The following is a 22,935-nucleotide window of genomic DNA, read 5'->3' on the forward strand; positions in this document are numbered from 1 at the left end:
GCTCTTGCACATTTAAGGCTAAGGCACATGTTAAAATCACTTAAAGACAGATTTAGGGGCGCCTGGGTGGCTCAGTGGGTTAAAGCCTCTGCTCAGGTCATGATCTCAGGGCCCTGGGATCGAGCCCCACATGGGGCTCTCTGCTCAGCAGGGAGCCTGCTTCCTCCTCTCTCTCTGCCTGCCTCTCTGGCTACTTGTGATTTCTGTCTTGTCAAATAAATAAATAAAATCTTTAAAAAAAAAAAAGACAGATTTAAAGTCTTCATTAGTAAAAAATTATACCTGTGAGATTAAGTTAAATTATATTCATTATTAAACTGAATAATCTATTAAACTTTCAGTAAATTGCTTTGTATATCACAAAGTACTCTTCCCAAATAATATTTATTTTCTAGCACCTAGTACTGGCATTCATTCATTCAAGTCTGTTTGCTGAATCAACGTACAACATTCTCTTCTAAATATGAATGAATTTGTAAGTAATTGCTAACACATCACTAAACACTTTACATACATGAACTCTTTTAATCCATATTGGAATCCTGTATGGTAACTACTATAATCTCCAGATAATGAGCAAACTGAAGCAAAGCAGGGAAAAGACTTGCCCAAGCTAGTCAGCAGATAGATTCAAACCAAGGCAGGCTGACTCAAGAATCCGTAGTCACTAAGCTGTACCGCCTTCCTGATTTGAAACCAAACATTATTCATCTGGTAAGAGATTCCCTAAGTAAAGCTATAATATCTTTAAGGATTTTACTGTTCATCATCTTAATACTCATATTTGGCAAAATAAACACTATTTCTGAATTTTCTGATCTGTTTAATACATTGCTAAGAGCTGAACACTTTCATCTCATGAAATGAAATTATTAGAGAAGAGAAACTTTTAGAGAAGTTATTAATCCTAGAGAAATTATTCATCTTTTTCCAAGATATTTATGGCATTATTATGAAGACCTGCAACTTATAAGCTTTGTTGTATTACAAAATATATTCAGTGTAAGTATGGGAAAGAGTTAAAAATCTTATATTCTTTTAGGTTTATTATATACATTATACTCTCACTTTCCAGCACTACCACCAAATAAAATAAATAAAATCACTGTACAAATTGAAAGGAACTGAAACTGTCTTATTCTAAAAAAAAATTAAAAAAAAGAGAGAAGAAATGAATTACTGTCATAGGATAGAAAATATTTTAAGCTACTATTCCATAATGTAAACCCTGTGAACATTAATTTTTACAAATAACTGTTTTGGTATGCAGTAATCGTTTTCTAAAAACAAAAATTGTTTCATAGGTGCCTCATAAAAGCCGATCATCAGCCTTACCTAAATACTTTTACAGAAAAAACTTCACATTCAAAAAATAGGAGACAATGAGTTTTCTTATATTTTGCTATGTACTCACCTTTGTTTTTCAACATTAAGAATAGAGTTTTGCTGTACACCTTAATTACCTAATGTTTTATGTCAAATATAATTCAATATTCTAAACTGTCTAAATATTCTAGACTGTCTAAAGCCCTAAGTAAAAAGTATCTTAATGTTTATTCTATCCCTTTTAACATAGCCATCAATGGCTACTCCTTGGTTATGTCCCTTATGACCACTCTACGGTCCTAGCTACTTCCTTATTTCCAGCCTCACAATCATAGATCTGGAGCACTGCCACACACTGCAGGACCATAGCATGCTATGCAATACAAAACTATCTCACTACCAATATATTACTCATGTTTCCTTTACTTCAAAAGTAACAATAGTACCCCAAGTTAAATACCTTGGTTTCACACATAACCCAGGTCCAAACCGTATTCTCCAGGATCTTCTTTGAGCTGTCTGAAGGATGTGCTGTGGCTGTTGGCTACACTTCCCCCTAGAACTGCCTAATTCAAGAGACCCGTTATAATTGCTAAATATAATGTAGCCATAACAAGCCTCTTGGGTAAACTCCTCTAACACAGACTCTAGATAACATGCAATGGTTTACATATCCTTTTTAATACATCACAGTTGTTAACAAGTCTGGCTGATCAGAAACACCTGTGGAACTTTCTAAAACCAGATTATTGGGCCTTATACTCTTCCATGAACATCCTCACTCACCCATCATCTTCCCAGAAAGCTAATTTGAGTAGATCCATTGTGAAACTGACTAAAAAAGAATTTGTTTAGTTACCTAGATCCTGCTATTTGAAGTGTGCTCAAAGCATCAGAAGCATCAGCAGCACCTGGGAGCTTGCTGGAAATGCCGAATCTCAGGCTCATCAGATTTACTGCATCAGACTTACAGCTTAACAAGATCCCCAGGTGATTAGCACAGAGAGTAAAGGCTGAAAAGCACTGCCCTAGATGATTCTGAGGTATGGCCAGCTTTCAAAAGCACTGCTCTACTTAACCCCCTAATTCTCAAAATGTATAAGGAAGAATATGAATAAATTTCCAATATACATTGATTATTGCAGAGGGACGATCCTGAAATCAGGAGTAACAGATTTTTAAGAGACTCAACTACAATTTCACTCACCCTTGCATTACATAGGGGAACTGATGACTCTGTGCTGGGTCGGTTTGTGCTTGTGGAAGGGTACGTTGCCTCAATCCTTCTGAGGAAGAACTGGCAGCTAAAGACAAGGTTTCTTGACTGGATGATGGAGATGTTGATCCTGACTGATCTGAACTCTACAAACAAAAATGTAATTATTTCTTCAAGGAGATTTAATTCATTGCAATCATGAGATTAGAGACACAGTGGTAAAAACGTATTTATGAACTGCAAAAAATGAATTTTAGAAATATACAGATTTGAATCTTGGGCCCAACATAACAGGCTGATATTTTAATTCTGATGAGATTAAAAGTTCAGAAAATCAAAAATACTTTTTTTTACAAAATGAACAAGATATCAATAAAGATTTTAAAATTTTCATGTTCTGATGATATTAACTCAGAGATTCAATAACCTTAAAAATGTAATGATTTAAAGACCACCCCAATTTGTTGCTGTTTGAAAATAGTTTGTCACGTGTTTTATATAAATTTAAAACATAATTACATTTGAAATATAAAATAGCTGGACACAATATAATTTTAACATCTTTCCAACTTCATTAAAATTATATTTTACCTGTACTGCCTTCCTATTAACTGGATGTCTTTTGGTATGTCTATCTTCCTAACTCCTGCTATGCAAAAAGTGCCTGCCAAGAAGAGCAGTCTTTTGCAAAACTAACAAAGCTTTAAGACGTTATTCCACATAAAGTAGACACCAAATAGGTGTCTACCTAATCAGTCCAGGGAGTCTGATTCTTAGGGACCTAAACTGGTAAAGGCTTCCTTTCTGTCAAAATTTCTCATTAAATGGACCAGCACAATATGTTAGTCATTTTTTTAAAAAAATTAACAGAAGAAAGGCATATCCATTTGGCAACACAGCCTAATTTTGCTAGAACTAATTTTTTTCTGACCTTATTAGATAACACTTTCAATGACTAGATTTTGAAGACATTCTCAAATCCCACTGAAATTTCTCAGCCATAAGAAAAGGATAATTCAACTTAATTTTCCCCTAATACTTTTCAGATTTTCATAACACGGCTTGAAAAAAATGAATATATATATACTAACGACATGAAATCATGGTTGAGGAACCACAAGACAAGTCAGGAAGGATCCTTCTTAACAAAAACTGAAGCAACATATATGTGTCCAAAGACTATATCCTGAACTCTGTGCCAAGGCCAGTGTTTTGTCCCTTCTTATTGAAAGGTAGGAAACATAGAAAGACCCTTGGGTTTACTGATAAACCAAACTTCAGTTTAATGAAAGCTAAATTCCCATAGCTCATGCTGGAAAATACTTACCACTGAGCCCATACTAATTAAATATAGCAACTAAAGGATCTAGTTTCTTAAAGAAACAGTTAACTAGTAATTACTGGAAGATCCTTCAACTAGTTATAACCTCGGCCATCCATCCCCCCCTTCAAGTTTTGGTTAGATTCTTGACAAGAAGGTAAGTATACTTAGCAGTATGTAAGTTCCTTGTCCAAGAGGTTTAAAGCAACCTTCCATTCATCTCATCCTTTTCTCTCACCTCCAAAGGTGTCATATAAAACTTTAATGGGAAATCAAAAATAATTAAACATAAAGAATTTGTCTTTAAAAGTTGTATGAGTATATCTAAGTTGAAAAGTTCAACATTTTAAAAATTTCCAAAACAATTCTGGCAGATGGAAAAATAAGAAGGGAAAAATGAATACCCAAGTCTAAAAGAACTGAGCAGATGAAGTAATTTTTCCTCCTGAAGTTGGAATGTATGTCCAAATCCAGTCATTTAAAAAAAAACAAAATTCTTGACGAAGCAATCTACTTCAAGAAGATTTAGCATACTCAAAACTTAAATAATTTAATCCACCTTGAATACAAGTACCTTTAATATTTGTGAAACTTTACTGGTCCTAGATTTTAAACTGTGTAATCATATCATCACTCTGTTTTCTGGGTATTTTAGCATTTAACCTTTGAAGATTGGATCTTCAATCCCTATAGCAAATAACTCAAGCTTCCAGGGATAACACTATGCACTGGATCTCTAAAAACAAAGTTTAAACGCCTAACTCAAGCCATTCAAAACACAATCTCACAACCCACAAGCTCCAATTGTTCTGTTTTTTCACTTCTAAGGATAATCAGAAAACTTCAACATTTACTCCTCCCCAGAAAACTCACAGAACTGCTGCTGGATGCCAATGCTTCATGATTTTCTCTAGTGGTGCTGGATTTTGGAGAACTGGGAGGAGTCCGAGAAGTACATACTAGATGAACCATATGATACTCATCTTGCTAAAATTAAAGAAAATTACATTGAAAGGGTAGTACTGGAAAGTGTATAATTCAAAAAGTCAGTAACTAAGCTGAAATATTTAACTCCAATTTTAAATTCCTTTCTAGCGTAGCCATTTTATTAGTAATAAATCGTTGCCATCTGAAGGGATGGTGATTTACTCTTTCAGTATCTGGGGCCCTTCTGAATTCAATATATTCTCCATGCTCTACAGAAAACCATCTAGTCTAACTATAGACTATGCAGTACCTACTATACGAAAAAATTACTTTGTATATCAAGGAGTCTCAAAGCAAGCAGTGCTGTGAAGTTGTATCAATGCAATCTACTTCTTCAACATAAAGATATCTAGCATTTTAATACCAAAACTATGTAACAGTCACATTGGAACTTAGGCCTACAAATTTTGAGTAGTGAAAATATTTCCATTACTTGAGACTTTGCAGCCCTAATAAAGAAACTCAACTGTACCTACTCTACCTTAATTTTAGCCAGGTGATGTATAGTTTCTTTTATTTTAATTCAAAAATCAGTTTTACCTCTAACAATTATACACAGATTTAAAGTATATATTTGAACTACATCCTGTACATATACCAGGTGTTTCCACATAAACTTATAACTATGGCTGAAGGAAAATATTCTAATAAGGATTAGGATTGGCATTAAAGCTTAGTGATTTCATGAGTATATTTATAGTCAGGCATAAAGCTAGTATATATAAGATGGAGAAAGGAGAGAAAATAAAGGAGGGCAGAGAAGAACAAAGGATGGCTCAGCAGCTTAAAAAAAGGAAAAAAGAAAAGAAAACAAGAAAATGATAAAGGGGACAGAAAGAAAAGAAAGATTCCCATTTGTGAGAAAGAGAAACGAAGCTACCAGAAACTAAGAATGTATCAACGCCTTCCATCAACCTAGAATTGTGAGTAATTCTGAGGTGAATCCACAAAAGGGTAAGAGTCAACCCTTCACCTAAAGAGGCTCAGGACATTGTTAAAATATCAGAACAACACATTAGAACCCAGTTAGGGAATATATAAAACAGTCTTTTGCACAAAACTGATAGGCATAAATTACAATTGCTTAACAAGTTAACAAGGTTAGAAAGCTAGGGAGAAGACATTCCCAGAGAAAGCATGACACGAACTATGCCTAGGAAGGTAGGTAGAAAGCACACCTGACTTAAGGTCCTCTTAGCTTCAGAATACAAAATACTAAAAAGCATCCAAGTATAAGATGTTTATCCTTAGAAACCTAGTTTCAAAGGTCATATTAATCACAATTAATTAATAGTTTTCATTCACCTTTGGAGAACGTTTCGGCAAAATATTTTATAACTAAACTGGTAAAGCTAATGTCAGCATCTACCTGAAAAAAAGTAAAGGGGTACCCTGACTTTAACAAAAACGCTTTTATGATCTATTCAAAATATAAACAGATTGTTCAAAATGTTTCATATAAGGGGCACAACATCCTTTGAGCATTTGTATTTTAACTCTTCTGGACAGAAATCATTTATGGAAGCAAAAACCTTTTTAAAAATATTAAGAGGCACCTGGGTGGCTCAGTCATTAAGTGTCTGCCTTTGACTCGGATCATGATCCCAGGTCCTGCAATCGCCCGTGCTGGACTCCCTGCTCAGCAGGAAGCCTGCTTCTCCCTCTCCCACTGGCCCTGCCTGTGTTCCCTCTCTCGCTGTCTCTCTCTCTGTCAAATAAATAATTATTTTAAAAGTATTCATATGCATAGTCTAGCCATCTTGGATTAAAATTATAAATAAGTGTGTATTTCAAAGAGCATATAGCAGAAACGTTTTTAAGCATAAACACAGGGGGAAGATGAACAGGTGGAGCACACAGGATTTCTAGGGTAGTGAAACTATTCTTCAGGATATTATAACGGTGGATATACATCATTATTTACTTGGGAAACCCATAAATTGTACCTCACCAAGAGTGAACCCTAATGTAAACTACGGACTTTTGATGATAATGCTGCATCACTGTAATACACTGTGTACAATGTCAGTTATAACAAATATACCACTCCGATGTGGAATTTTGTTAGTGGGGTAGCCTAGGCATGTGTAAAAACATGGGGTATATGGGGAATCTCTATACCTTCTGCTCAATTGTGCTGTGAACCTAAAACTACTCCAAAAATTCAAGTCTATCAGGGCACCTGGCTGGGTCATTAGTAAGGATGTGGCTCTTGATCTCAGGGTCATGAATTCAAGCCCCACATAGAGCATAGGGCTTACTTTAAAAAAAAGTCTATCAAAGAGAGAGAAAGGGGGAAAATCTGCTGCAATCCACTATTTTTTTTAAGGTTTTTATTTATTTATTTGACAGAGAGAGAGATCACAAGTAGGCAGAGAGAGAGAGAAGGAAGCAGGCTCCCTGCTGAGCAGAGAGCCCAATGCGGGACTCGATCCCAGGACCCTGAGATCATGACCTGAACCAAAGGCAGAGGCTTAACCCACTGAACCACCAAGGCACCCCCGCAATCCACTATTTTTGAGGGGGGTCAAGGAAGAGAAGCTGTTAAGCCACTTTGGCAAACTAAAACTACCTGATTAAAACGAAAATGACAGCAAGAAGTCACAACAGCAAAGCTAAAATTTAAGATTTAAGATTTAAGGGATTTAAGAGAGAAGAGATTATCAGTGAAAATCCTTCACTACTACTTGAATACTCTACTGATAAGTCAATACTGCTTTCTTATATAACAAATACCTGCACAGAAACATAAAATCATATTTCATATTTAGCTATCAGAGGATATACAAAACTATTACCTAAACTAACTAGACTCCATCATTATGTTTCTTACTTTCTAATTCATGTTCATCTGTTTTGCTACCCAAAAGGGTTGATTTTTAATATCTAAAAACTGAACTAGTTGGATATAGATAAAACTTCAGAACATATCTCTTTTCATACTCTGAAAGTATCTGGTATCAAATAGTGGTTAGAAAAGCTTACTTTTCTGAGAATGTCTTTCAGCTGCAGATGATCGGGAAGCAGTCTGCCCGAATACACCAATCTCTGATCCTTCGTCAACTAAGAAATGGGACAAAGAAAATAATTCAACTTTTTCTAATTATACAAATTGGAAGTTGGGGATAACATGCCTAAATATGAGTAAAGTAAAACTCCCTTTAGGCACAGTTTAGCAGAAAACTGACATAATTTAAGAATTTTTTTTTTCCAAATTCTACTTAAGACATTAAGAGCTCAGCAAATGATAGTCTATAATAAAATATAAATAGGTAGATAAAACTAAATACAGGTAATTACCATTTTTTAAAAAAAAGGAGAAAAAGGTAAACTACAAGTTTGCCTTTTCAGCCATCATACAATGCATGTGTGACTATCATTAAAAACCTTTAACAATATGAGAAGATGGCTAGCCTTCTAGTAATAATAAGTCAACAATGGGATAAAATTTCAAGGTCACCACAGTTACTTTTAATTGTTTTATCAGTATTTATAATTTAAAAGAATACACCAAATTTATTTTCTTCTTTACTAACATACAGCACAATTTATTGGTTTTAATTCAAGAGTCATTTGGATTCAGTTACAGTTTTACGTAACAATTCCAGTTTTTATTATTCCTGCCATTCTCACAAATACCTCTGTACATTTTTCAAAAACACAGGACTAAAGAAAAATCAACTCAAGTGCATAAATATTCAGCTGTCATCTCTATATGAAACCGAGAATAGGAAATATGTTCTGGTTACTTCTGTCCTATTTTGTATGTATGATAAATCTGCTAAGTGCTCACACTACTACTATTAAAGTATTTAAAATAAAATTATGTACAGTCCCCATAGTACCTAAATAGGCAGATGTTCCACAAATTCTATTAAAACAATCAAGTATTAGTTATATTAACAATTGTTAAATATGCCAAATCCAAGCAACAACTGTAACAATTTTCAAACAGAATATATGTATTCAGCATGGCTACTAACAAGGGTCTTATATCAAAAATAACCATAATAGAAACTGTCATACTGAGTAAGATCTGTGGTTCAGGGTTGCTTGAGTACCCACGATGAAGGGAAAGGTATAGCTCTGTTTCCAAGATACTTAGCTGTTAGGCATAATCTAGCTTCTCCTGTAAGTATTTTGAGTGTGCCATTCCCAAAATGCACAAGTTCAAATTCCAATATATAAACAACCGAATCAACACAGGAGGTGTTTTTTTTAAAATACACTGTCACAAATCTTGAAATTTCAATCAATACATATAAATACTGAGTGGGGAATGAATAGTAAATTATATAACATAACTTAAAAGCTAAGTAGATAATAACTGATTTAACCCATGGACAAAATGAATTCTATAATGCTTTATAAGTTTCCATAATATACTTATTAATTCAGCTGGAATCTTAAAAAGTTTCTTTGATACTACAGTCATCATAAGGTATCATTTTTCCATCAGTCCAAACATTTAATAGATACTTCTATGTCATAACATTCTGCATAAAGGACAGTCTTATGAATTTTTTTTCTTTACTACGAAAATTTTCAAACATACACAAGGTGGAGAGAACAAAACGAACCCCAAGATACCATCTTCAAGAACTCCCAAGTATTCAACTCAAACAGTTATCAATATTTTGCTATTCTTCTTTCATCTATCCCCCATTGCCTTTTTGAGGGAAAAGAGAGTTTTGAAACAAATATCACACATCATTTCTTTTCACCTGCAAAAGCAGTAGGTATCTGGAACAGGTTTTGGGTTTTTGTTTTTGTTTCTTTTACCCCCAAATAACTGCAACGTTACCACAGTCAACAAAATAAGTATCAATTAGGTCAACTTTGAATAAACCTTTATCTTTCCACAACAAGGGAACATCGATTTTCAAAAAGGCATACAATAATATAGCAAAATTACCTGGCACGCACCCCCCACCAAGTACATGAAGCAAAAACAAATATGGATGAGGATGTGGAGAATTTGGAACCCTCACACACCACTGGTAGGAATATGAAATGGAACAGCCTCTATGAAAGTTTGGCAGTTCCTCAGAGAGTTAAAGAGTTACCCAATGCAGGGCACCTACGTGGCTCAGTCAGTTAAGCTGCAGATTCTTGATTTCCGGCTCAGGTCAGGATCTCATGGTCTTTTGAGATCAAGCCTGAAGAAGGATTCCATGCTCAGCACAGAATCTGCTTGAGAGTCTCTTTCCCTCTCCCTCTGCTCTTTTCCCTGTTCACTCTCTGTCTCTCTAAAATAAGTAAATCTACCCACCCACCCCAAAAAAAGAGTTACCTGATGACTCAGGATATATCCAATTCCACTCCTAGGTATATATCAAAGAAAACTGAAAACTTATGTCCACACAATAACTTGCTTAAGAACGTCCAGAACAACTTTAGCCATAATAGCCAAAAAGTAGAAACAATCTCGTCCATCAACTGATGAATGAATAAACAAAGTATGATAAATACATAAAATAAATACTAGTTGGCCATAAAAAGTAATGAAAAACTGATACATGCTGTAATGTGGGTGAACCTTGTAAACATTATGCTAAGTGAAAGGAGCCAGACAAAAAAGACCATATATACTATGATTCCATTTATACGTAAAGGGAAATCTATAGACAGAAAGTAGATCAGTAGTTACCAAAAATAGAGAGTGACTACTAGTGAGTGTAAGTTTTCTTTTTTGAGGTATCAAAAATGTTCTGAAATTAGACAGTCATAATAACTGCACAACTTTGTGAATTAACTAAGAACCACTGGGTTGCACATGTTAAAGAGCAAGGATTTTTTTTTGTTTTTATTTTATTATTTTATTTTGGTTTTTGCTTTTTTTTTTTTGGTTTTTGCTTTTTTTAATTAACTAATTTATTATTTGTTTCAGGGGTACAGGTCTGTGATTCATCAGTTTTACACAATTCACAGCATTCACCATAGCACATACCCTCCCCAGTATCCATCACCCAGACACCCCATCCCTCCCACACCCCTCCACTCCAGCAACCTTCAGTTTGTTTACTGAGATTGAGAGTCTCTTATGGTTTGTTTCCCACTCTGGTTTCATCTTGTTTCATTTTTCCCTCCCTTCCGTGATCCTCTGCCTGTTTCTCAAATCCCACATATCAGTGAGATCATATAATTGTCTTTCTCTGATTGACTTATTTCTTAGCATTAATACCCTCTAGTTCCATCCACATCATTGCAAAAGGCAAGATTTCATTTCTTGATGGCTGCATAATATTCCACTGTGTATGTATAGGTATATATGCATATATATATATATGCTACATGTGATACATATATATATATATATATATATATATATATATATATGCATGCATACCACATCTTCTTTATTCTTCTGTTGATGGACTTCTAGACTTTAAAAAGCAAGTTTTACAGTATGTGAATTATATCTCAATAAAACTGTTTCATGAAATTAAATATTCAAATGTCTTCAAATAATCAGAAATTTTAAAAGAAAGGAATTCTTTAATTTTACTATGACTGAAAAACAGAAAAAGGAATTTTCATGTGCCTAACTTAGGTGAGAAGATCTGAAAATTTTTCTATGTCACTAAAAAAAATTGCCTCTTCACTTTAAATATCAATACATTAATTAATTTAAATATCTGGAAAACCAGTAGTTAGACATGATAACAAAACAATCAGTAATCAACTGATTCAGGCAGTAATCAACTGCCGGAACTTTCGACTAGCCATTTTGGATCATAAACTAGAGTACTGGGAAAAATACAGATTTCTGAGATCTCAATTCGACTCAGTTTCACTTATATAAGTGACACAGGGGCACCTGGGTGGCTCAGTGGGTTAAGCCTCTGCCTTCGGCTCAGGTCATGATCTCAGGCTCCTGGGATTGAGTCCCACATCGGGCTCTCTGCTCAGCAGGGAGCCTGCTTTCACCTCTCTCTCTGCCTGCCTCTCGGCCTGCTTGTGATTTCTGTCTGTCAAAAAAATAAATAAAATCTTTAAAAAATAAATAAATAAATAAATAAAATAAAATAAAATAAAAGTGACACAATTTTATTTATCCAGACCAGCTAATAACAGCATCGTTTATCGTGATTGGAAATCCATTTCTGTATTAGTTAGGTTAAGTAATGTTACTATATATATGCTATAACAAACTTCATAATCTCAGTAGCTTTTAAAAAAAAAAAAAAATCACATGGTACCCTTTTGATATAAAAATCCAGAAGACTGGGGGAGAGGAGTCAAGATGGCAGAGAAGTAGCAGGCTGAGACTACTTCAGGTAGCGGGAGATCAGCTAGATAGCTTATCTAAAGATTGCAAACACCTACAAATCCAACGGGAGATCGAAGAGAAGAAGAACAGCAACTCTAGAAACAGAAAATCAACCACTTTCTGAAAGGTAGGACTGGCGGAGAAGTGAATCCAAAGCGACTGGAAGATAGACCGCGGGGGGAGGGGCCGACTCCCGGCAAGCGGCGGAGCAATGGAGCACAAAATCAGGACTTTTAAAAGTCTGTTCCACTGAGGGACATCGCTCCAGAGGCTTAACCGGGGTGAAGCCCACGCAGGGTCAGCGTGGCCTCAGGTCCCGCAGGGTCACAGAAGGATCGGGGGTGTCTGAGTGTCGCAGAGCTCACAGGTATTAGAATGGGGAAGCCAGCTACAGAGACAGAACCGAGGAGTAAGCTCTAAGCTCGGGGTTACCTTGAACCGGTCGCAGGCTCGGTCAGCTCAGAGCGCGGCCGGAGGCCAGGGTGACGGGAGTAATTGGGTGCTGTTCTCTGAGGGCGCACTGAGGAGTGGGGCCCCGGGCTCTCGGCTCCTCCGGGCCGGAGACCGGGAGGCCGCCATCTTCATTCCCGCCCTCCGGAACTCTACGGAAAGCGCTCAGGGAACAAAAGCTCCCGAAAGCGAACCCCAGCGGATTACTCAGCCAGGCCCCGGGTAAGGGCGGTGCAACTCCGCCTGGGGCAAAGACGCTTGAGAATCACTACAACAGGCCCCTCCCCCAGAAGATCAACAAGAAACCCAGCCAGGACCAATTCACCTACCAAGGAGTGTAGTTTCAATACCAAGGAGAGCAGCAGAATTCCAGAGGAGAAAGCAAAGCACGGAACTCATGGCTTTCTCCCCATGATTCTTTAGCCTTGCAGTTAATTTAATTTTTTTTTCTTTTTCAATTTTTTTTCTTCTTCTGCTAAATTTTTTTAACTTTTACCCTTTTCTTTTTTAATGTTTTTTAACTAGTTTATCTAATATATATATATATATTTTTTTTCCTTTTTATATTTTTTCTTTATTGGTTTTCTTTTTTTTCTGAACCTCTTTTTATCCCCTTTCTCCCCCTTCACGATTTGGGATCTCTTCTGATTTGGCTAAAGCATATTTTCCTGGGGTTGTTGCCACCCTTTTAGTATTTTACTTGCACCTTCATATACTCTTATCTGGACAAAATGACAAGGCAGAAAAATTCACCACAAAAAAAAGAACAAGAGGCAGTACCAAAGGCTAGGGACCTAAACAATACAGACATTGGTAATATGTCAGATCCAGAGTTCAGAATGACGATTCTCAAGGTTCTAGCCGGGCTCGAAAAAGGCATGGAAGATATTAGAGAAACCCTCTCGGGAGATATAAAAGCCCTTTCTGGAGAAATAAAAGAACTAAAATCGAACCAAGTTGAAATCAAAAAAGCTATTAATGAGGTGCAAACAAAAATGGAGGCTCTGACTGCTAGGATAAATGAGGCAGAAGAAAGAATTAGCGATATAGAAGACCAAATGACAGAGAATAAAGAAGCTGAGCAAAAGAGGGACAAACAGCTACTCAACCACGAGGGGAGAATTCGAGAGATAAGTGACACCATAAGACGAAACAACATTAGAATAATTGGGATTCCAGAAGAGGAAACAGAAAGGGGAGCAGAAGGTGTATTGGAGAGAATTATTGGAGAGAATTTCCCCAATATGGCAAAGGGAACAAGCATCAAAATCCAGGAGGTTCAGAGAACCCCCCTCAAAATCAGTAAGAATAGGTCCACACCCCGTCACCTAATAGTAAAATTTACAAGTCTTAGTGACAAAGAGAAGATCCTGAAAGCAGCCCGGGAAAAGAAGTCTGTAACGTACAATGGTAAAAATATTAGATTGGCAGCAGACTTATCCACAGAGACCTGGCATGATATATTCCGAGTACTAAACGAGAAAAACATGCAGCCAAGAATATTATATCCAGCTAGGCTATCATTAAAAATAGAAGGAGAGGGGCGCCTGGGTGGCTCAGTGGGTTAAGCCGCTGCCTTCGGCTCGGGTCATGATCTCAGAGTCCTGGGATCGAGCCCCGCATCGGGCTCTCTGCTCAGCAGGGAGCCTGCTTCCTCCTCTCTCTCTGCCTGCCTCTCTGCCTGCTTGTGATCTCTCTGTCAAATAAATAAATAAAATCTTTAAAAAAAAAAAAATAGAAGGAGAGATTAAAAGCTTCCAGGACAAACAAAAACTGAAAGAATTTGCAAATACCAAACCAGATCTACAGGAAATATTGAAAGGGGTCCTCTAAGCAAAGAGAGACCCTAAAAGAAGTAGATCAGAAAGAAACAGAGAAAATATACAATAACAGACACCTTACAGGCAATACAATGGCACTAAATTCATATCTCTCAATACTTACCCTGAATGTTAATGGGCTAAATGCCCAAATCAAAAGACACAGGGTATCAGAATGGATAAAAAAACAAAACCCAACTATATGTTGCCTACAAGAAACTCATCTTAAACCTGAAGACACCTCCAGATTTAAAGTGAGGGGGTGGAAAAGAATTTACCATGCTAATGGACATCAGAAGAAAGCAGGAGTGGCAATCCTTATATCGGATCAATTAGATTTTAAGCCAAAGACTATAATAAGAGATGAGGAAGGACACTATATCATACTCAAAGGAACTATCCAACAAGAATATCTAACAATTTTAAATATCTATGCCCCTAACGTGGGAGCAGCCAACTATATAAACCAATTAATAACAAAATCAAAGAAACATATCGACAATAATACAATAATAGTAGGGGACTTTAACACTCCCCTCACTGAACTGGACAGATCATCCAAGCAAAAGATCAACAAGGAAATAAGGCCTTAAATGACACACTGGAACAGATGGACATCACAGATATATTCAGAACATTTAATCCCAAAGCAACAGAATACACATTCTTCTCTAGTGCACATGGAACATTCTCCAGAATAGATCACATTCTTGGTCCTAAATCAGGTCTCAACCATTATCAAAAGATTGGAATCATTCCCTGCATATTTTCAGACCACAATGCTCTGAAGCTAGAACTCAATCACAAGAGGAAATTTGGAAAGAACCCAAATACATGGAGACTAAACAGCATCCTTCTAAAGAATGAATGGGTCAACCAGGAAATTAAAGAAGAATTGAAAAAATTCATGGAAACAAATGATAATGAAAACACAACGGTTCAAAATCTGTGGGACACAACAAAGGCAGTCCTGAGAGGAAAATATATAGCGGTACAAGCCTTTCTCAAGAAACAAGAAAGGTCTCAGGTACACAACCTAACCCTACACCTAAAGGAGCTGGAGAAAGAACAAGAAAGAAACCCTAAACCCAGCAGGAGAAGAGAAATCATAAAGATCAGAGCAGAAATCAATGAAATAGAAACCAAAAAAACAATAGAACAAATCAACGAAACCAGGAGCTGGTTCTTTGAAAGAATTAATAAGATTGATAAACCCCTGGCCAGACTTATCAAAAAGAAAAGAGAAAGGACCCAAATAAATAAAATCATGAATGAAAGAGGAGAGATCACAACTAACACCAAAGAAATTCAGACAATTATAAGAAATACTATGAGCAACTCTACGCCAACAAATTTGACAATCTGGAAGAAAGGGATGCATTACTAGAGACATATAAACTACCACAACTGAACCAGGAAGAAGTAGAAAGCCTGAACAGACCCATAACCAGTAAGGAGATTGAAACAGTCATCAAAAATCACCAAACAAACAAAAGCCCAGGGCCAGACGGCTTCCCAGGGGAATTCTACCAAACATTTAAAGAAGAACTAATTCCTATTCTCCTGAAACTGTTCCAAAAAATAGAAATGGAAGGAAAACTTCCAAACTCATTTTATGAGGCCAGCATCACCTTGATCCCAAAACCAGACAAGGATCCCATCAAAAAAGAGAACTACAGACCAATATCCTTGGTGAACACAGATGCAAAAATTCTCACCAAAATACTAGCCAATAGGATTCAACAGTACATTAAAAGGATTATTCACCACGACCAAGTGGGATTTATTCCAGGGCTGCAAGGTTGGTTCAACATCCGCAAATCAATCAATGTGATACAACACATTAATAAAAGAAACAACAAGAACCATATGATACTCTCCATAGATGCTGAAAAAGCATTTGACAAAGTACAGCATCCCTTCCTGATCAAAACTCTTCAAAGTGTACGGATAGACGGCACATACCTCAATATTTTCAAAGCCATCTATGAAAAACCCACCGCAAATATCATTCTCAATGGAGAAAAACTGAAAGCTTTTCCGCTAAGGTCAGGAACACGGCAGGGATGTCCGTTATCACCACTGCTATTCAACATAGTACTAGAAGTCCTAGCCTCAGCAATCAGACAACAAAAGGAAATTAAAGGCATCCAAATCGGCAAAGAAGAAGTCAAACTATCACTCTTCGCAGATGATATGATACTATATGTGGAAAACCCAAAAGACTCCACTCCAAAACTGCTAGAACTTGTACAGGAATTCAGTAAAGTGTCAGGATATAAAATCAATGCACAGAAATCAGTTGCATTTCTCTACACCAATAACAAGACAGAAGAAAGAGAAATTAAGGAGTCCATCCCATTTACAATTGCACCCAAAACTATAAGATACCTAGGAATAAACCTAACCAAAGAGACTAAGAATCTATACTCAGAAAACTATAAAGTACTCATGAAAGAAGTTGAGGAAGACACAAAGAAATGGAAAAATGTTCCATGCTCCTGGATTGGAAGAATAAATATTGTGAAAATGTCTATGCTACCTAAAGCAGTCTACACATTTAATGCAATTCCTATCAAAGTACCATCCATTTTTTTCAAAGAAATGGAACAAATAATCCTAAAATTTATATGGAACCAGAAAAGACCTCGAATAGCCAAAGGAATATTGAAAAAGAAAGCCAAAGTTGGTGGCATCACAATTCCAGACTTCAAGCTCTATTACAAAGCTGTCATCATCAAGACAGCATGGTACTGGAACAAAAACAGACACATAGATCAATGGAACAGAATAGAGAGCACAGAAATAGACCCTCAACTCTATGGTCAACTAATCTTCGACAAAGCAGGAAAGAATGTCCAATGGAAAAAAGACAGCCTCTTCAATAAATGGTGTTGGGAATATGGACAGCCACATGCAGAAAAATGAAATTGGATCATTTCCTTACACCACACACGAAAATAGACTCCAAATGGATGAAGGATCTCAATGTGAGAAAGGAATCCATCAAAATCCTTGAGGAGAACACAGGCAGCAACCTCTTCGACCTCAGCCGCAGCAACATCTTCCTAGGAACATCGCCAAAGGCAAGGGAAGCAAGGGCAAAAATGAACTATTGGGATTTTATCAAGATCAAAAGCTTTTGCACAGCAAAGGAAACAGTGAACAAAACCAAAAGACAACTGACAGAATGGGAGAAGATATTTGCAAATGACATATCAGATAAAGGGCTAGTGTCCAAAATCTATAAAGAACTTAGCAAACTCAACACCAAAAGAACAAATAATCCAATCAAGAAATGGGCAGAGGACATGAACAGACATTTCTGCAGAGAAGACATCCAGATGGCCAATAGACACATGAAAAGTGCTCCACATCACTCAGCATCAGGGAAATACAAATCAAAACCACAATGAGATATCACCTCACACCTGTCAGAATGGCTAAAATTAACAAGTCAGGAAATGACAGATGCTGGCGAGGATGCGGAGAAAGGGGAACCCTCCTACACTGTTGGTGGGAATGCAAGTTGGTGCAACCACTCTGGAAAACAGCATGGAGGTTCCTCAAAATGTTGAAAATAGAACTACCCTATGACCCAGCAATTGCACTGCTGGGTATTTACCCTAAAGATACAAACGTAGTGATCCGAAGGGGCACGTGCACCCGAATGTTTATAGCAGCAATGTCTACAATAGCCAAACTATGGAAAGAACCTAGATGTCCATCAACAGACGAATGGATAAAGAAGATGTGGTATATATACACAATGGAATACTATGCAGCCATCAAAAGAAATGAAATCTTGCCATTTGCGACGACGTGGATGGAACTAGAGGGTATCATGCTTAGCGAAATAAGTCAATCGGAGAAAGACAACTATCATATGATCTCCCTGATATTAGGGAGAGGAGATGCAACATGGGGGGTTGAGGGGGTAGGAGAAGAGTAAATGAAACAAGATGGGATCAGGAGGGAGACAAACCATAAGTGACTCTTAATCTCACAAAACAAACTGAGGGTTGATGGGGGGAGGGGGGTTAGGAGGGGGGTGGGATTATGGACATTGGGGAGGGTATGTGCTATGGTGAGTGCTGTGAAGTGTGTAAACCTGGCGATTCACAGACCTGTACCCCTGGGGATAAAAATATATTATATGTTTATAAAAAATAAAATTTAAAAAAATTAATAAAAAAAATAATAAATAAATAAATAACAAACAAACAAAAATCAGGAAGACTCAGGATTGGTAAATCTAAAACTAAGTCCTAATTAAATTGTCCATTAAAAGTGTACTGTTAAGATACTGGTTACACAGATACATAACACTTGACCATCTATGTTAACACCACCACCATTCTTCCTGTTGCTCACACACTACATCCAATAGTCAGCAAGTCCTATCAGATAATGCTACTCTCACTACTTCCACTACTCAACCACTAGATAAAGCCTAGCGATACATGGTACCTGGTATTATATGGTAGAGCAGAGGCAGCTAAATTACCAAGTTAGGAACATCCTGATGGTACCCTGAGGAGCCCAGAGACAGAACCAAGGCCACTCCAAATAAATACCTGCTTAACTAGCTGGCCCAAAAATTTCTGCCACCCACTTAACAGACATTGCTAAAAACCAAGGTGAGGAAAGCTCATCAGCTTAATATAATATGCAAAAATAAGTCATAAACTGGGAAGATGTTTTTCTTCCTAAAAGGTTTACATATACTATCTAAAGTATCTGACTTTTTAACATTTAATCAGATATCAAAAATAGACAAAACACTGTGCATCCCTAATGCATTTAAAATAGAAGAATTTGATAGATGAGTTTACAAAACCAACAACAGTTTCGTATTTCTAGAAAGTCACCTCGTTGGTATCAAAAGATTAAATTTTGTATATGAGGAACTAAATACAGTCTCATTGTGGATGGCTTAAAAAAATCGTGTTTTTATTAGTATATCTGAATCAACATAATAAAAAACCTTAGTAAAAAATCTTCAAATTGCATGTTAGTTCAAAGAACTAGAACCCAAGTCTATCACTGAAAGTGGTAATTATTAGTATTTCGGTACTTACATATAGCTCAGTCACTAGCGTCAAATAGCTGTAAAGAGGTGGTTCCCAGAAGGTACACAACATATTGATTCTGTGGGAAATGAATTCTATGAATTTGGACTGTAACATATCTTCCTCTCATTCCCACTAAATTCACCCAAATTAAAAACCCCAGAGAATTCAGAAGCACTGTAAATGGAAGCATGGTTTACCCCAAACTGCCTCTACCCCTAATCTCCTTGGAACAGCAATAAACAAAACCAGCATATAGGAACTTAAAAAATAATTTTCTCTAGAATTCCAAAGGGACATCCCTGCTTAGCTGTTTCCACTCACAGGCCATTTGCAAATCAGGTATACATACAGCAGAGAATGCCAAAATCTATGTCTGCTATGGTTTATACAAACAAGCAAGAATGTGAAAAGTTAAAGCAAAGCAATGTGCTTTTGAGGTCTTAAGATACTAGATTCCTATAACTTCCCTAAAATTTATCAAAATAAACAGAAATAGCATACACTAACATGACCTGCATTAGAACACTATTAAGGCTATGTTATCCATTCATCTACAGCCTTTAAATGACAAACCACCTAACCATACACCTCTTTTTATACTTCACTTCTTTGCAGTCTCTAGGAATATAGCTAAGATGGCCAGGTCCCTAAATGCCTTTCTTCATCTTATTACATATAACCATCATATACAATGTGAATTAATGGTTTAAGCACTGAGACTTGAAAGTCAGACCAACCTGGGTTCAAATTCTAATTCTACTACATAAGGAGTTCTATTATCTATACAATAGAGCTAATAAATAAAACTTATATCGTAAGGTGTCTATGAGGATTAAATGTGATAAAACATACAAAATACTTAGTAGAATGCTTAAGATACATGGCAACCACTTAGTAAATGGAAGTTTAAAATCTGAGCACCGAAAAAAATAAAATAAAATAAAATAAAATAAAATCTGAGCACCAACTGTGACAGTTAAACAAAAGCATTTGAGACTATGAAATCACTATCTATTATGTAGAGGTGAGAAACTTAACTAAAAGTTCTAGAAAAATCTATATCTTAAAAAATGCATGATTAAACAAAACATAATACTGTTATTTCCTGAAAAAATACATTAGGAAAAGACTACAAAGGAGTTAAATAAAACAAATTTAAGGATGTCCGGTGGCTCAGTTGGTTAAGTGCCTGCCTTCAGCTCAGGTCATGACCCAGGGTCCTGGGATGAGTCCCACATAGGGCTCCTCGCTCAGCAGGGATCCTGCTGATTCTCCCTCTGCCTCCAGATCCCCCTGCTTGTGCGCTCCTTCTCTCCCTCCCACTCTTCCTCCCTCTCTTTTTCTGAAAAATAAAATCTCAAAAAAATTTAAAAATAAAAAATAAGGGGCACCCGGGTGGCTCAGTCACTAAACATCTGCCTTCGGCTCAGGTCATGATCCCAGGTTCCCCGCTTAGCCGAAGCCTGCTTCTCCCTCTCCCACTCCCCCTGCTTGTGTTCCCTTTCTTGCTGTATCTCTCTCTGTCAAATAAATAAATAAAATCTTTTTTTTTTTTAAAGATTTTATTTTATTTATTTATTTGACAGACAGAGATCACAAGTAGGCAGAGGCAGGCAGAGAGAGAGGAAGGGAAGCAGGCTCCCTGCTGAGCAGAGAACCCGATGCGGGACTCGATCCCAGGACCCTGAGATCATGACCTGAGCCGAAGGCAGCGGCTTAACCCACTGAGCCACCCAGGCGCCCCAAAATCTTTTAAAAAATAAAAAATAAAACAGATTTAGTCCGCACTGATTCAAAACTTTTAACTTTTCATCAATCTTCACAATGTAATAATGTCCTTTGTTCAGAATTTTAAAAATATGAACTATATTGCTACACGACATGAAACCCTCTTAAACATATGCACTAAAATTGTAAAGACAAGTCTTATAAAACAAAAATTATTTAAAAGTATGGATTATAAGCCCCTTTAAGTCAACAGTTCTGAGACAGTTAAGTAAGTTTTTTAAGTGATATGCCTGAGTAAGGTAATAGGGAATTACAAAAATGAGGCAGATATAAACCTCAAATTATATTATTCAAGCTATTTCCACTGCTAATGAAATTAAGACTTCCATCTGAACTGTAGGCAATTTTGTTATGGAATGTTATATTCTCAGAACCGAACCCATACAACTGGTTCTATTCCTATGTCTTTAATTCTAACATAATCTCAGAGCAGTGGAGCAATTTGAAAAACCAGAACAAACCTCCCTAGCTGAGCAGGAGAGCTAGAAGAGGAAATGATATTGACTGCTTTAGTTTTAAGAGTATAAAGCACCTAGACAAAGGAAATCTACCCAGAACCGAGGGACACGTTTAACAGGCATTTTGACCTCAAGACTGAAAAGTGAGAAGCTAAGGAAAGCCCCAGTTTATCCTCAAAACTGAATTCAGGGTGAGTCGGGTCCATTTTAGTTATTGTTTGTGTATGAGAAAAAGAAGCAATAATGAGAAAGAGGCCTAATAAGACTTAGAGATCCCTACTTTTTAAAGTTTTCTCTAAGACAGTCCATTCTACTGAATAACATTAAGTTCAGCTATTTTCATATTTACATCTCTAGCAAATAAACTTAAACTGGATTAAAGTCGCAAACTACTCAAGTAAAAGTCGCCTTCCTGACAGATATCTTCATGCCCCAGGAGCAATTACCCAAATTTACAGAATAATTATTTCACATTACAGGCCAATTTCAGGATCTGAAAATCTAAAGTCATGAAGTGATGACAAATGTCATATCACAACATAATTCACAATTATCTATGTACACTATCAACATGAACTGATGCACTTTTCAATTCCTACACCAAATCCTAAACCAATTATCAATAACATTCAAAGTTAAAGAAAACTCCCAGAGTTCAATTCCAGGTTTTTAGTGATGGCACTATAAAGTTTTATGTAAATATGGCAACTGCCCTATTTCCTAACTAGAAAACACCTTCCCCTCTGGAGCCCATCATGGATCTGTAATCTTTTTACATAGTACAGAATTACAGTGAGAATCATCAGAGCAACATTACCTTTGAAATAAAAGGTTTAAAAAAGAAAAAAAAGCAGCTACTTGTCTGCTTAAAACTGTTACAAACTCTTTAAGAAAAATGTCCCCAAGAGCACCTGGGTGGCTCAGTTGGTTAAGTGAATGCCTTCAGCTCAGGTCATGATCTCTGACCCCAGAGGATCATGCTCCTTGCTCAGCAGGGAGTCTACTTCTCTCTCTGATCCTCCCCCTTCTCATGCTCTCTTTCTCATTCTCTCTCTTTCAAATAACAAAATCTTAAAAAAAAAAAAGAAAGAAAGAAAAGAAAAGAAAAGAAAGAAAAATGTCACTGTGAACCTTTTCTTAAATCAGCTACACATTCCCTTACCTCCCCTTCAGAGTTGACCATTCCCTCCCTATGCTCCTACAGCATCCCTCTCGTGTAAC

General features: G+C 36.7%; 1 protein-coding gene across 1 annotated transcript in view; it reads right to left on the reverse strand.

Moving 5' to 3' along the window:
* Positions 1 to 22,935, reverse strand: part of HERPUD2 (HERPUD family member 2) — a 37,422-nt gene that overhangs the window by 11,215 nt on the left and 3,272 nt on the right. The window contains exons 2-4 of the mRNA XM_047695242.1: positions 7,836 to 7,913; positions 4,737 to 4,850; positions 2,534 to 2,688 (exon numbers count right to left, since the gene is read on the reverse strand). Coding sequence (XP_047551198.1) covers positions 2,534 to 2,688; positions 4,737 to 4,850; positions 7,836 to 7,913 — 347 coding nt within the window. The remainder of the gene's footprint in view (positions 1 to 2,533; positions 2,689 to 4,736; positions 4,851 to 7,835; positions 7,914 to 22,935) is intronic.

This window comes from Lutra lutra, chromosome 11 (genome assembly GCF_902655055.1).
Source record: "Lutra lutra chromosome 11, mLutLut1.2, whole genome shotgun sequence".
Taxonomy (NCBI): domain Eukaryota; kingdom Metazoa; phylum Chordata; class Mammalia; order Carnivora; family Mustelidae; genus Lutra; species Lutra lutra.